General features: G+C 37.4%; 1 protein-coding gene across 2 annotated transcripts in view; it reads left to right on the top strand.

Annotated features, from left to right (window-relative positions):
- The window catches only part of MAP3K20 (mitogen-activated protein kinase kinase kinase 20), a 167,095-nt gene that overhangs the window by 107,061 nt on the left and 46,851 nt on the right, over nucleotides 1–13,183 (top strand). For both annotated transcript variants that reach the window (XM_046659428.1, XM_046659429.1), the window contains exons 9-10: nucleotides 2,722–2,796; nucleotides 7,540–7,646. In XM_046659428.1, the coding sequence (XP_046515384.1) occupies nucleotides 2,722–2,796; nucleotides 7,540–7,646 (182 nt within the window). The remainder of the gene's footprint in view (nucleotides 1–2,721; nucleotides 2,797–7,539; nucleotides 7,647–13,183) is intronic.

Genomic DNA, 13,183 nt, shown 5'->3' on the forward strand with positions numbered 1-13,183 from the left:
TTAAATCTGAGGGTCTTTGCTTCTAAAGCTATAATAATGAAATAAGACCTTCAAAGAATGCTTTTCCTAATATTAAATCCTATTAAAACTAGATCCATAAAGCCTTGTTAAACTTGACAAAGGAAACAATGAACCGTATAGAAGTCGTGAAACTAAGAGGGTATTACTAATAAATTTTTAAAATCTTACAGATAAGTATATCTGCCTTTGGAATTTCCTCAGAACTCAATTAGTGGTCTTTCAGACCATTCTGGCTGCATAATTTCTATCTTTATAAATACTTAGATTCTCATATAAAATGTGTTTTGTTCTAAGTAGCAAAACTACTATTCTTGATTAACATAGAAATCCTCAAAAAACTTAATCCATTTTTCTTGATGATGATTTAGAAAAAGATAATAAACTTGACTTAAAAATAATTTTTGCATCTTATGTAGAAAATGATGCAAAAAAGAATATGGTCTTTAAAAAATGTCATCACTAATTCAGTGGTTGTGAAATATTTTAATTTTAAATTTGAAACTGTTTTATTTTAAAATATTTAAGTTTTAAGTAGTGTTGCAAACATGATGCTAACATCTGTTATTTCAGAATGTTTTAATGCATTAGGAATGCCCATAGTTGTGTAATCGGGACTTAAATATTTTGGATTCTCTTTTAAAGTACTTTTTAATGCACCAAAATAATCCCTTACAAAAAGTGTCTGAGTCTGGATTTAACTGATATATGACCATGTCAGATAATTTAAAATAATTATGCCTCCTTTTATAATGTCTCAGACGTGATATCTAAAAAAAATCAACATCCATATTCATCTAGTTCACATGTTAGTTCTTGGAAAAATGTTGAGACAAAGTTATATTGAAAATGTTACCCTTTATGAAAAATTATTTTTCATTACGCATGGAGTACATTCAGTTGCATAATTGCAATTATTTTCTGTTTTTATTAGTTGCCACCCCCAACGATCTTATATTTTTTTTAGAAAGTAAACACCTAATTTTCCTTTTGATCATGAAAAGGTTTCCAGCTTACATTACAGGAAAATAATGGTACGGTTTACTACATCTTGTTCTGTTGTATGAAATCACGAGACTAGAAGTTAAAAAATGCTTAGCATAGCTTCCAACTTGGAGAGGGTTGTTTTGTTTTGTTTGTGTACTTTGTTTTAAGGTTTTATTTATTTTGGTTTGCTTTGATTTTAAAGTTATTTGTAATTCCAAGTATAGATTGTCTGTTTTCTTGCCAAGGAGACTATTTTTCTGGTTTTACACGTAGCCTCCCCCACAGTCCAACTAAGTTCAGCTTTAAGTTTTTTATTTGAAAAATTTCTTTGGCAAACAATACTGTAGAAGAAATCTCCCTCGTCCTTCTGAGTGTGGTGGTTGTCAGCTCTGTCTCACCCAGCGCTCTTTTCATAACAGCTGTGTTGACGCTCTCTCTTCCTCCCTGAAGTGAAATTTAGAGGGAGGACAACCTACCTACACACATTGTGTTTTAAGTCAACATAATGCTCCGACTGTAATAGAAAGAAGAAATAAATGAAATATGTATCGCAAGGTATAAACGCTCAGCATGACCACAGAGGAGATAACGGGACAGTTTTAGATGGATAAAAGGAAGTCACCAGCTACACATGCAGAGTAGAATGGGGTTGTAATAATGATTCCAGTACCATAGGCAACACTGTTGTAGGTGACATTTTCCAAAAATCTTGGTAAGGTTATGAATAATGTAAAAACCAATCTGCCCTTGATTTATTTTATTTGGTAGTTGCATTCTTAGAAAGTTCAGTGCATTTTAAAACTGTTCAAAAAATACTTTGTGTTTATTTATAAACCAGAGTTAAGTTCTAGGCTCAGAATATTATAAGCCTCATTGTTCCCTTGTTTTACTTACATGAATGCACATGGAGCATTTGAAGTTTGGTGGAATGCAAGAGAGTTCTTAATCAGGGCTTTCTGATACACTGAAGGATGTCTCACATTCTTGACCTGCTCCAGGTGCAACCCTCCAGTCTTTGAAACAAACACAAATGCCTCCGTAGATTTCTAAGCAGCCTCGAGGGGTACTGCGTGGTCTGCGAGAAACACTACTGTAGAGTGTTAGAACAGGACTGAGCCTCACGTTATAGTCTTTGTTGTACCAAGTCCTTACAGTTTATGAGTTTGACCAAAACTAAGCCATAGTGAGTCATACATTCAGAATGTCTTACTTGCCGATGAGAAAATGCACAGTTCTTTGAAATTATCTTTCTGATCGCCTGTACTGAAGATGTTCTCAGACTTGTACACCTACTGCCAACGCTGAACTCCTTTCCTAGTTGCCAGGCCTGTTTGTATATTTCAGAGTTGCCTATAAAAGCACAGTGGTAGATTTGTGGTTTTAGATTTAGTATTTAAGTTCCAACTTGCCCCTTTCCTACTGTAGTTTCTTTTAGAATTGCTTCTAGATTTTGTTCCATTTGCTGTGCTGAACCTGATTTCTCCACCACGGTGATTCCTCTTGGGAGGAAAAGTATATGTGTCTTTAGAGATCAGATATTACGAATCTAAGCAAAATTCTCACCTGTCATGTATTAATCAATGGAAGCTTTAAATTTAATGTCTCGTTTGTGCTCTTAAGTTAACTCTTTTATGACTTTTCAATTCGTATTTACTTACGGTCATGAGTAAATCCTTGTTTTATTTCGTTTTGGTGTGTCTTCTTTCTCTATTGTAGAGATTAACCATTCCAAGCAGTTGCCCGAGAAGCTTTGCTGAACTGTTGCGCCAGTGTTGGGAAGCTGATGCCAAGGTTTGTGCACATATGTTCTTCTTGTTGTTAGAATTCTTAATTTCACTTGTTTGTTTGGCTTTGAGTTTTTAAAATTTGGGGTAATAAAATTCATCCCAAAGCAAAGCCAGCCTGCTCCTCCCGTGAGCCCCAGACTGGCTGTTGAGGCTTTCTCTTGACATCTGCTTATCTTGATCCCGAGAAACTCACCATGGGCTTTTGTACAGCACTCTGGCGTTCTTGATTCAATAAAAAGAATTCTGTTCCTTGTTTTTAATCTTTAATAATAACTGTTGCACTTTCATGTTATAAAAATGGCTAGCACACAGTGCTTATATGCCAGGCACTGCTCCAAGCACTTTATGTACATTACCTCATTTATTCCTCAGACTTGAAATAGGTCTCTATATTCCTCTCTGTGAAATAGGTACTGGTATTATCCTCATTTTACAGATGAAGAACCAGGCACACGGAGGTTAAATAATGAGCTCAAGGCCACACAGCTAGTAAGTGGTGGGGCTGGAGAATGAACCCAAGCAGTGTGATATGTGTCCCTGCTGCTAACCACTACACTATATTGCCTTTCTGACCAAAGGTCAGGCAAAAGCGGCACTTCTGGAGAATCTTGCTATGTTCTCCCTGTCCACTTTCAGTGACGTTTTTTAAACTATGACAATAGAGTTGGAGAAATTCCAAAATTTAGGCTTTCATGTGGTTATCACATTCGAGCATGAATGGCCCATTTCCTTTCCCTGCAAAGATCATTTTAAAAGATCCTCACGTACATACAGAAATATTTATAGATAAAATGATAGGCGAGTCTTGGATTTGCTTTAAAATAAAGTGAAAGGAAACAGATGATAGTATAAACAAGATTGGCCATGACAGTTTTTGAAGCTGAGTGGTATTAGTATGTGGAGGTTCATTGTATTGTTCTCTCTACTTCTGTGAATCTTTGGAAATTTCCAAAATAAAAAGGTAAAAGATAAAGACGATCCTCAGATTCAGCATTAGAATAAGAGAGAGACACTCAAGAAAGGAACTAAAATTTTACACTTAGATTTGTCCAGCTTTTCGTGGAAATTGAGGGATTACAAACTGACCTTTTAAATAGAGATCTGAAAAGAAAGACTTAAGAATGGAATTTCATCCTTAATTTAAGCCCAGCTCCAACCTGACCCCCAAGAAGAAGGAATGATGATAACATATAGTCTGTTCTTCTACACGTTTCTCTAGTGGGAATAACTCAAAAACAATTGGTGAGTATGGGAATTGTGTTAATATAATACCGAATTCACACTGAACGATGCAGAATGTTTCCCAGCACGTCCTTCCGCACCACTAAGTGAGGGCAGCTGTGCACCCAGGACAGTAGTGTGCCCAGGAGTGCAGCAGGAGACCCCTCCATCCGCGGGCTCCCTGTCGGCCCCGCTGACCCGTGCTTTGTCTCGGAAGAGTTTATTCTTGCTTCTCCACAGCCTTGTGCGGTTCACCTTTGCCCTGATAACCAGCAGCCTCAATCTTTGCTTTCACTCCTGTTCATCTAACTACCTTCACCCTTTTTTAGAGAGTCCTATATTTACTTAGTATTGGTTTTTTATTAAAGAATTTTATATTGTTTTAAACTGCGTTAGTATTTTTATTTAGGTTTATTATTGTTTTTATTAGTATTCTATAACAGAGTTGCATAGGTTTTGAATGTTCTGCCCTGTCCCTGTTTATGCCCTATTATTTTAGTGTGTGATTTTGCAGAATATGGAGATTTTTAAGCATTAAGAGAAAAGCCTGCACTTTGTGACTAATCCAGTAGAAACTATAAGTGGCTATTTGTAAGCTTGCTCTAGAACATTTACTTTATACTGTTAAAATGATATCAGACTACCCTTTCCATACTCCTACCAGTTATATGTCCATTTGGCATATATAGTAATTTGGCAATGTTTTTCCCCTCTGATACTTAAATAGAAATTTCACCTGAAATTATTTGCATTGAATTAGATTAATGCAACTAGATCTCTCTAATTGTAATTATATTTTAGTATGTAAAGCAGGTTTTGAATTTCTTAATTGGAAACTGTACATTAATTAAAATTCTAAGAATATATATTTATGGTGCATTAAGTAAATGATAGTGTAAACACCTAACACAACATTAGGCCCAGCCGTGAAGGCGGTGTGTCTGTAACATGTAGTAAGGGGACCCTTCTTTAGGACCATAGGAAACTTGGGTTCTAGCCTGGTGAAGAATAAGAAAGTGTGATTTTTATTTCCTAGATTCATGGCATTTTATTCTGATACAAGTAACACATGCCCCTGTGTTTGATTTGACTATCCACCCAGCCACAGCCCCCATTCCAGCTCTCACGGTTGATCTCTAGACACACCTTACACACCTTCGTTCCCGGAATGCGCTCTCTTCCTGCTTTCCTCTCTCCCTGCATTACTTCGTCATCAAGCCTCTGCTGGTTATTCTGTTTATCCCAGCCCACACTTGGTACTCCTTTCCCTAAACTACAATCCGGGCTACTTCCTTACCTCGTACTGTTGTATTTTTTTAAATTATCTTTTCTTCATAGATGGGTTGCAGGCTTTCTGAGGGAAGAGAGCTAGTTTTTATATGTTTCTCTAGAGCACCCTACATAAATTTACTAAGTAGATGCCCAATTCGCTGTTGACTCAAGTAGCCAGTCCTGTGCACATATATAGAGCAACAGGTGGTGAAAACATTATATTTCTTTTTTTTTAGCCCTTAGACTTTAGAGTATTAACACATAGATTAAAATATTCAGCTCACCTGTAGAAATATGTTCTTTTGCAAGGAGGAGGGGAAATGTATACAAGAGAAAGCTGACATTAAGTAAATGTCAGGTCATTCCACTGGCACCCCCAGGTGCTCAAAATATTTTATTAAAGAAAAGGAAGTACAGATGGATATTGTTTCAAGTTCTAAAGTGACATTTTTAAATAAGGAAAAAAATAATAGTTAAAACCCTGAGTTTGATCAGAAGTAATATCTTACCCTCACGTGATAAAATATTTTGAAGGATTTAAGAACGTGGTCCCTGGTTCTGTGACTTGTTTCCTGTGTGATACTGGGCAATTTATACTTTTCTGAGACTGATTTTCCTTATCCATAAAATGAAGATAAGAAATAAAGAAATACTCTATGTAGAGGCTTAATAAATGGTCCTAGTTGTGACTTTTTACATAAGCGAAGCCTACATAACACCAAAGGGAGCCTAAGTCCCTCAGAGGAACTTACAGAAGATCCTAGACTAAATGTTGTATCCTGTGACCATAATACTCATAAAATATTATTACCACAAAACTCTGCCTTGTCATTGCTTTTTAATGTCCACTTTGATAATTTCCATCTGAGAGCATATTCTAACTATAAAATTAAGACTTTTCTAGGGATACTTGTCATCCAGTTGCAAAAGAATTTCATCTGTATTTCAAGAATGATTAAATGTTGGGAAAAAATGATTCTTTAAAAATTAATTAGCTCCTCCTGCTGCTTTTCCATGCAAAATGAAAATCCTATATTTGTTACATAATTAGTCCCTGTGAAAACAATTACATTTTTCCTTTTGCAGCCTGACAAATGGTGGGACAAATTAAAATGTGAACAAAGTCAAAAGAAGACAGCATCTTTTTCAAATATCCTACTTAAGGCATTTTCTTTGCTGATCAGAAGGCTTACTGTACGTCAGTGACATTCAGCTACTCGTGCGCTCTTCTTAAAACACACACACATGGGCACACACACTCCCATGTCCTTAAAATAGCACGGTAATGACAGAACTCAGAATTAATATCCCAGTTTTATATTCCTGAGAAATGAAAAATTTGCCCTTCTTAATGTAGGAAACACTCAAGTCCAGAGAGCAAACTACCTCGACATTCTTCCTTCTTGGTTTTCTTGCTCCTAAATTAAAATGCATGTTTTAATAGCTGCAACTGTAATTTATTCAGGAATGGTATAATTATGAGGCGTGTGAGGAGAGCCTGTGCATCATCCTTTTGTTATCTTTCTCCATTTTTAACCTTTTGTCTCGGCCTTGGCTAGAGCCTAAAGAGACAGACGAGTGTAGTTACTGCTAGCTAAAGAAATACACCTTAACCACTGCCTTGTCCATTTCTAGTAAACAGAACCTTAGGCTTTCCCAGCAACACAGCTAGTTATGACGTGGAATAAACATTGAGAACATGAGGTTATGATAGCTTTGTAATTGGGAATTTGTCTCTGAGCAACTGGTTCAGGAAATGGTATTAGTTCTGATAGATTGATAAGTAGATTTTCCCCCAACATTTTGTTGTAAAAATTTTCAAACATACAGAAGAGTTGACAGAATTTTACGGTGAAAACTGGCATACCTACCACCCAGCTCTACCAATAACTTTCACTAGACTTGTTTTATCACACAGATTTTTAAAGGACTTCACTTTTGCCTTTTAGGAGTTCTTAATCATACCCAAAAGAGAATTAGTACTTCCCTTACCTAGAGAAAAACTAATTATTCCAACCTTAGGCCACACGATAGAAAAATGACATCTGAGTCTATTCTTATGAATAGCTGGTTGAAAATACAGAATACAGTTCCCCAAACCTGAGCGGTCTGCCCATTGTAAAATAACTAAATCAGGACGTTGCATCATATTGTATTTTGTTATGGTGAGTTGAACTTATTACTATGTGGATTTTCTCTTAAAGTTCTACTTTCTTAAGTCCTAACAAGTGATTATTTATTTTCTCTTCTTCAGAAACGGCCATCTTTCAAGCAGATCATTTCGATTCTGGAGTCTATGTCAAATGACACTAAGCTTTCTGACCAGTGTAACTCCTTCTTGCACAACAAGGCAGAGTGGAGGTAGGTAGGCCTCGTCCCTGTGTCACATCCCCTGGCTTTTAAGGACCGTGACTGGCTTCAGCAAAGAGGAGAAGCAGAGAACCTGACGGCAGTCCTGATTCACAGCTTAGAAATTGGGGCTTTTGTTTTTGTTTTTGTGTGTGAAAAATTTCTGGAGATCTAATAAGTACCTCCATTTCATATGCGAGAAAAAAGAGTGTTCCTTTAAGCTTGTTGTTTTATCATATGTCCAAGTATTTGGAAAGAATATTGAAATCCTATCTTCTGAGACAAAAGACAGTTACCAGACGTTTCTCTGCGTGCACTCTGTGTTAGGAAGCTTTGGCCTCTGTCCAGTGAGAAATAAAGATACTGTTTGCCTAGAAATTTGCAGAGCACTGTATCTGTTGATGGAGGTGGTAGGGAGACTAAAAACACTTTTTAAAGAAAACTTTTGATGTTATAAAGCTTATTAAATTTTGTCAAGTGTAAAGCAAATTTAGTAATGAGAAAATTGCATTGTGTGAGTGGAAGAAGTAAGCCGGGGTGAGACATTTCAGCCAGGTCACATGATGCACGAATATAAATAGCATGTTTGGGAGCTCACATTATTCCTCCCTGACTCAGCAGAGAGCTAAGTAACTTCATCTCTCCTCCTGATAGCCAGGGCCGTTACGTGACGCCTTACGCCACCTGCTGATGCCGGAGGAACACTGCATGCACTCTGAAAATGACGGAGTTGTTTACGCCTATAGACATTTCTTTGGGCTTTCTGGTTGACTGGTGTTTTACCATAACCTTATTTATTTTTATTCTTTTGAAATCTCTATCTAGGGCCAGAGAGTTAAGTGAATTTTTATTTAGGGATACAAAAGTAATACTGTCTGCTCAGGTCTAGGTGTGAGGGACTTTGTTCTGGGCTGAAATGATAGAAAACCAAACATGTAAGTGATATTTGTTTCCTACAGTAAGAGATCAGCACCAATCTAATCAGATCACTCCCCTTTAAAATCCATTTAAGGGGTTCTTATTACTCAAAGACAAAGACCCATGAGACCCTCTGGACATCTTAAGATGCACCCTTTACATCTTAAGAGCATCACTCTGCCCCATAATTTCTGGCTCTCAGTCCCTCAACAAATGCTTATTTCCTCCTCATTCAGAGTCCTTGCAAATGTAGTTTCTTCTGTTTAAATCTCATCCCATTTCAGCAGTGTACCACCCCTGACACCCACACCCGGCTACTGGTTATTCAGCTAGCAGCTGAAGCATGTCTCCAAGTGTTTCCTGGCCCCAGTCTAGGTGCGGTCCCATTTTATGTGCTTGGAGAGCTTCTCTCTCGTAGCCGGTACTGCTATTGGAATTAATAAGTAATTCTGCAGTTTGTTTACTGTGTGTCTCACTGGCTAAAATGTAAGAGGGTCAGATAATCTCTTTTTTTCATCACTGTACCTATGGCATCTAGAATGTGCCTTGACCACAGCAATTGCTCAATAAATATTTGGGGAAGGAAATACCATGGGGGTGATACTGTAAAAAGACAATATGATATTATACAAGAGAATATAAATATGTAAGTTAATTTGTTTGCATGACAAGTGTCCTTCTTACATTCATTCACTCAGATATTCATTGAACCTCTGCCCGGGCGAGGTGCCCTTCTAGGCATTGGGGTGTGGTGATGAGCAGAGCAGTCCCGCTTCACAAGGATTGTCCGGTATTAAACTACTAAATATAAACATGCAAATAACTATTTCATTACTATTTTGATAAGTATTATGACAGAGAAGTACTGGACATCTGAGAGTATGTAACCATGAAATCTAATCTTGTCTGAGGATATAATAAAAGGATTCCCTGAGGAAATGCTGTTTGATCTGTTATCTGAAGGATTAGTAGGATTTTAACACTCCTAATAATACCCTCGAGATAGGGAGTCCTTAAAAGTATGTCAGCAAAATCAGGAAACGGGGAAAGTTGATAAATTTTCTATATACAAATGTAAAACCTCCATATGGCCAAAAGCAATACCTATCATAAATAAATTTCCAAAACAAATGCCATACCGCTAGAACTTTTTCTTTTCCCTGTATGACAGATCAGCAGTTTGAAAAGTTTTTGCTCTCAGGACTCCATTACACTCTGAAAATTATTGAGGACTCCAAAGAGCTTCTGTTTAATGAGTTATATCTGTCAATATTTGTCACATTCAAAATTAGAACTGAGAAAAAATTTAAATATGTATTTATTGTTGATTTAAAAATAATAAATCCTGCTTCTGCATTCAGCCTATGGCACTATCACGTGTCATGAAGCCTCTAGAAAAGTCTGTACACTTGTGAGAGAATGAGAGAAGAGAAGGCAAATCATGTCTTAATGTTATTCTGAAAACCAGCTTAACCTCCTCAGTCGTTTGAAAGCTCTCGTGGGTCCCCAGACCACACTTTGAAAACCGTCATGGTAGACAGAGTTACTGTCTTTAAAATATCATTTTAATTAAAATATCATACTAAAGGACATGAAAAGGCATTTCACAAAAGGAGAAATAAAATGGCCAGTAAACATATGAAACATACTCAGCCTCACTTAGCAATCAAATAAATATAAGGGAACATAATTCTTTTATCAGATTGGCAAAAATTTGTATTATGAAAATATCCAGTGTTATAAACTTCCTCCCATGTTGCTAGTGGGAAAATACTAGCTTTCCAGAGGACAGTTTGGCAATAAACATCAGACACCTCTACCACGACCACCTCATTCCTAAGAAAATAAATGAGAAGGTTGTGCAAGAATGTGTGGACACGTGTTTATCACAGCAGTGTTTAGAATTTTAAAGCTGGAAATGGCATAAAGTGTAATAAAAGATTTATTTTTGTTTTTGTTTTTATGGTTTTAAAAAATTATATCTTCATTTACAGAATGATATAGAGCCATTCAGGATAATGCAGATCTGATGAATGATTTAAAAAGAGGCTACAGTCCAGTATGTTTAGAATGATTGCATTTTTTGTAAAATAAACATTTATTTGTGTGTACATCTATGTGTACATAGAGAAAAGTATCAAAAGGTCACTGTTATCATTGGGTAATGAAATTACGGGAGAGTGCTTTATATTTGTATATCTTTATTTTCTACAATAAACCTGGATTGGTTGAATAATTAATTTATTAAATGCTTCAAGATGAAAAGATATGGGGAATAAAATTGGTACTACATTAATGTATTTTAGTAAAAGGCGCACGGTTGCCCTGGGGGCTCCCTCATTGTCTCTCTTTCAGGAACTAATGAATCCTGAGGGCTGGAGAGAGAATATAGATCTTTGCCTGAACCACTAAACCACAGTTGGAGAAGCCTCAGAACTGTTTTAACTGAACTTGGCAATTGGTTAAAAACATGGAGAATAATATTAATTAGAATAACAATAATACACAGCTGTCATGTATTACATTCTTACCAAATGCTTGTGCTTTATTTGGATTGTCTTTTTTAATCCACATAGCAACCCTAATTTATATCACAGATGAAAAAACCGAGGCCTGGACAGGTTGGGGAACCTGCCCAAGATGATACTGTGCGAGACAGAGCCAGCAGTGGAACCCAGGTGGTCCGATCCCACAGGCCTGCTGTGACACGCATGCTGTGCCGTGCTGTTCCTGGACTTGTGGCCAGTGTCACAATGTCATGCCTTCCACTCGTTAGCATCCCGTGCTCACTTGACTAGATTTCTTTTTAGCAAAGAGAAGTATTACGGGGCATCATCATTTTAGGTTATGATTAAGGCAAAACAACTGTCTCACTCCATATACCAAGTGCCAAAAAGAATTAAATGTTCTGTCAGATCACCTGAGTATGTCAAACGACAACACATTGAGACCACCCTTCCCTTCCCCCAACTTCTGTCTGGGGCCTGAGACCATGTGACTAGAGTCCAAAGCGCGTGTAGTAAATTCGAGTCACAGTGAAGTCTGATTCCAGTCCTACTCTGGTGTTTCTGGCAAATGCCTGTTTTCTGGTAGAACTCCCTCTACACAGAGAGCGGATGGAACTCTAGTTTCAGAATATTAAGTGATTATTCTGAAAATTCTTTTTAAAACTAGGTTAATAAAAACCACATAAAGTATCTTCTTTCCTTTGACCTAATAAGAAAGAAATCTAGTGTCAGACGTTGCCTCTTCATCACATCTTCAGCTTGTTTCTCCTCCCATTGACTTATTAGCAATAATGGCAGTGAGCCTTAAGAACAGAAAATGTGGCATCCAGTTGGTCATGTTTTCAGCTTTCCTTACCCCATAGGAGTGTCCACAGACCCATGGGAACCTGCACTGAGCAAACTTTGTGGTGCTGTGATGGAGCATTCGGATCTGTGTCTCTTGGCAAAACCCTTAGGCGGTTGTCTTCTTCCTTGATGATCAGAATACTCTCACTGTGGCACACTGTCTTAAAAAGAAAAGACAGAGAGCAAAAAAATTTAATCTTTGCCATTTGGATATTAGCACAAATCATTTAACACATAACACTAAATTTAATATACATCTTGTATATTTATCATGTAATAAATATAATACTGCTGTTTTGACAAATTGACCTTTTATTTCAAAATAAGTTTCTGTCTAATAAAAGAAGTTGATTACAGTTCACTGCCTGTTTTTGGCATATGGAGAATTGATACTAGCTGAAGTCAACCTTAGTTGGATTTGGTTTAGGAGAAAAACCATAATTTTCATCAACTGAAACACTTAAACTATATTTTTAGAACAGGAAGGTTACATAAGGGCATCAGCAGATGCATTTAGCACAAAACAACGCAGCAGCAAAAACAAAGCGGACAGCCAGGGCAGCAGCTGTTTTTACGCAGCCCTCTGGGTTTGGGGACTCTCATGGCATAACCTCCACCACTGCTGTCAGATCCCTGGGTCTGGGGGAGCAGCGCTGGGAAGCCGGGCCTGAAGAGAGAGACTGAGCAAGCCTATTTACCCCGGCAGTGTTTGTTTTCCTGTGTCGGCCTTCAGCTTACTTAGCTGTTGACCTGTTGTCCAGAAGGGCTCAGACTCACAGTGGGCTTCCAGAACTGGAACTTGAGATGAATCGTTGGCCTAAATTACAAGTGCTATTGAACGTGTTGGCCGTTTACCCTGATCAGAAAGAACATCGGTGAGATTGGCCTCCCTGGCAGGAGAGCTGGGACTGGCTTGGCAGAAGCACTGCAGAGACAACAGCCCAGGCCTCTGCCATCTGGCCACTGAGCGTGCCCAGCCCTGCTGCCTCCTTGTCACCCTCTGACTCTCTCATTTACTGAAGAAGGCTCAGTCTTTCTTTTTTGTTATAAAAGTTTAACCTGAGGTTTTTCCATATTAATTTTTTTCTTCATCCTCCATTTGAAAAATAAACTTATTTACAAATGGGCATAATATTTTTGCCAGAAATAGCAGGAATAAAATTTGGATTTTATGATACAGTCATAATTCTGAAAGATTGCTGATTTGGTGCCTTTCTTTAGGGACTTTAGAGTGATTTTGTTTATATTGTTTTATAATTTTCAAATGGTACCAGTGAA

This window comes from Equus quagga, chromosome 4 (genome assembly GCF_021613505.1).
Source record: "Equus quagga isolate Etosha38 chromosome 4, UCLA_HA_Equagga_1.0, whole genome shotgun sequence".
In the NCBI taxonomy this organism is placed as follows: domain Eukaryota; kingdom Metazoa; phylum Chordata; class Mammalia; order Perissodactyla; family Equidae; genus Equus; species Equus quagga.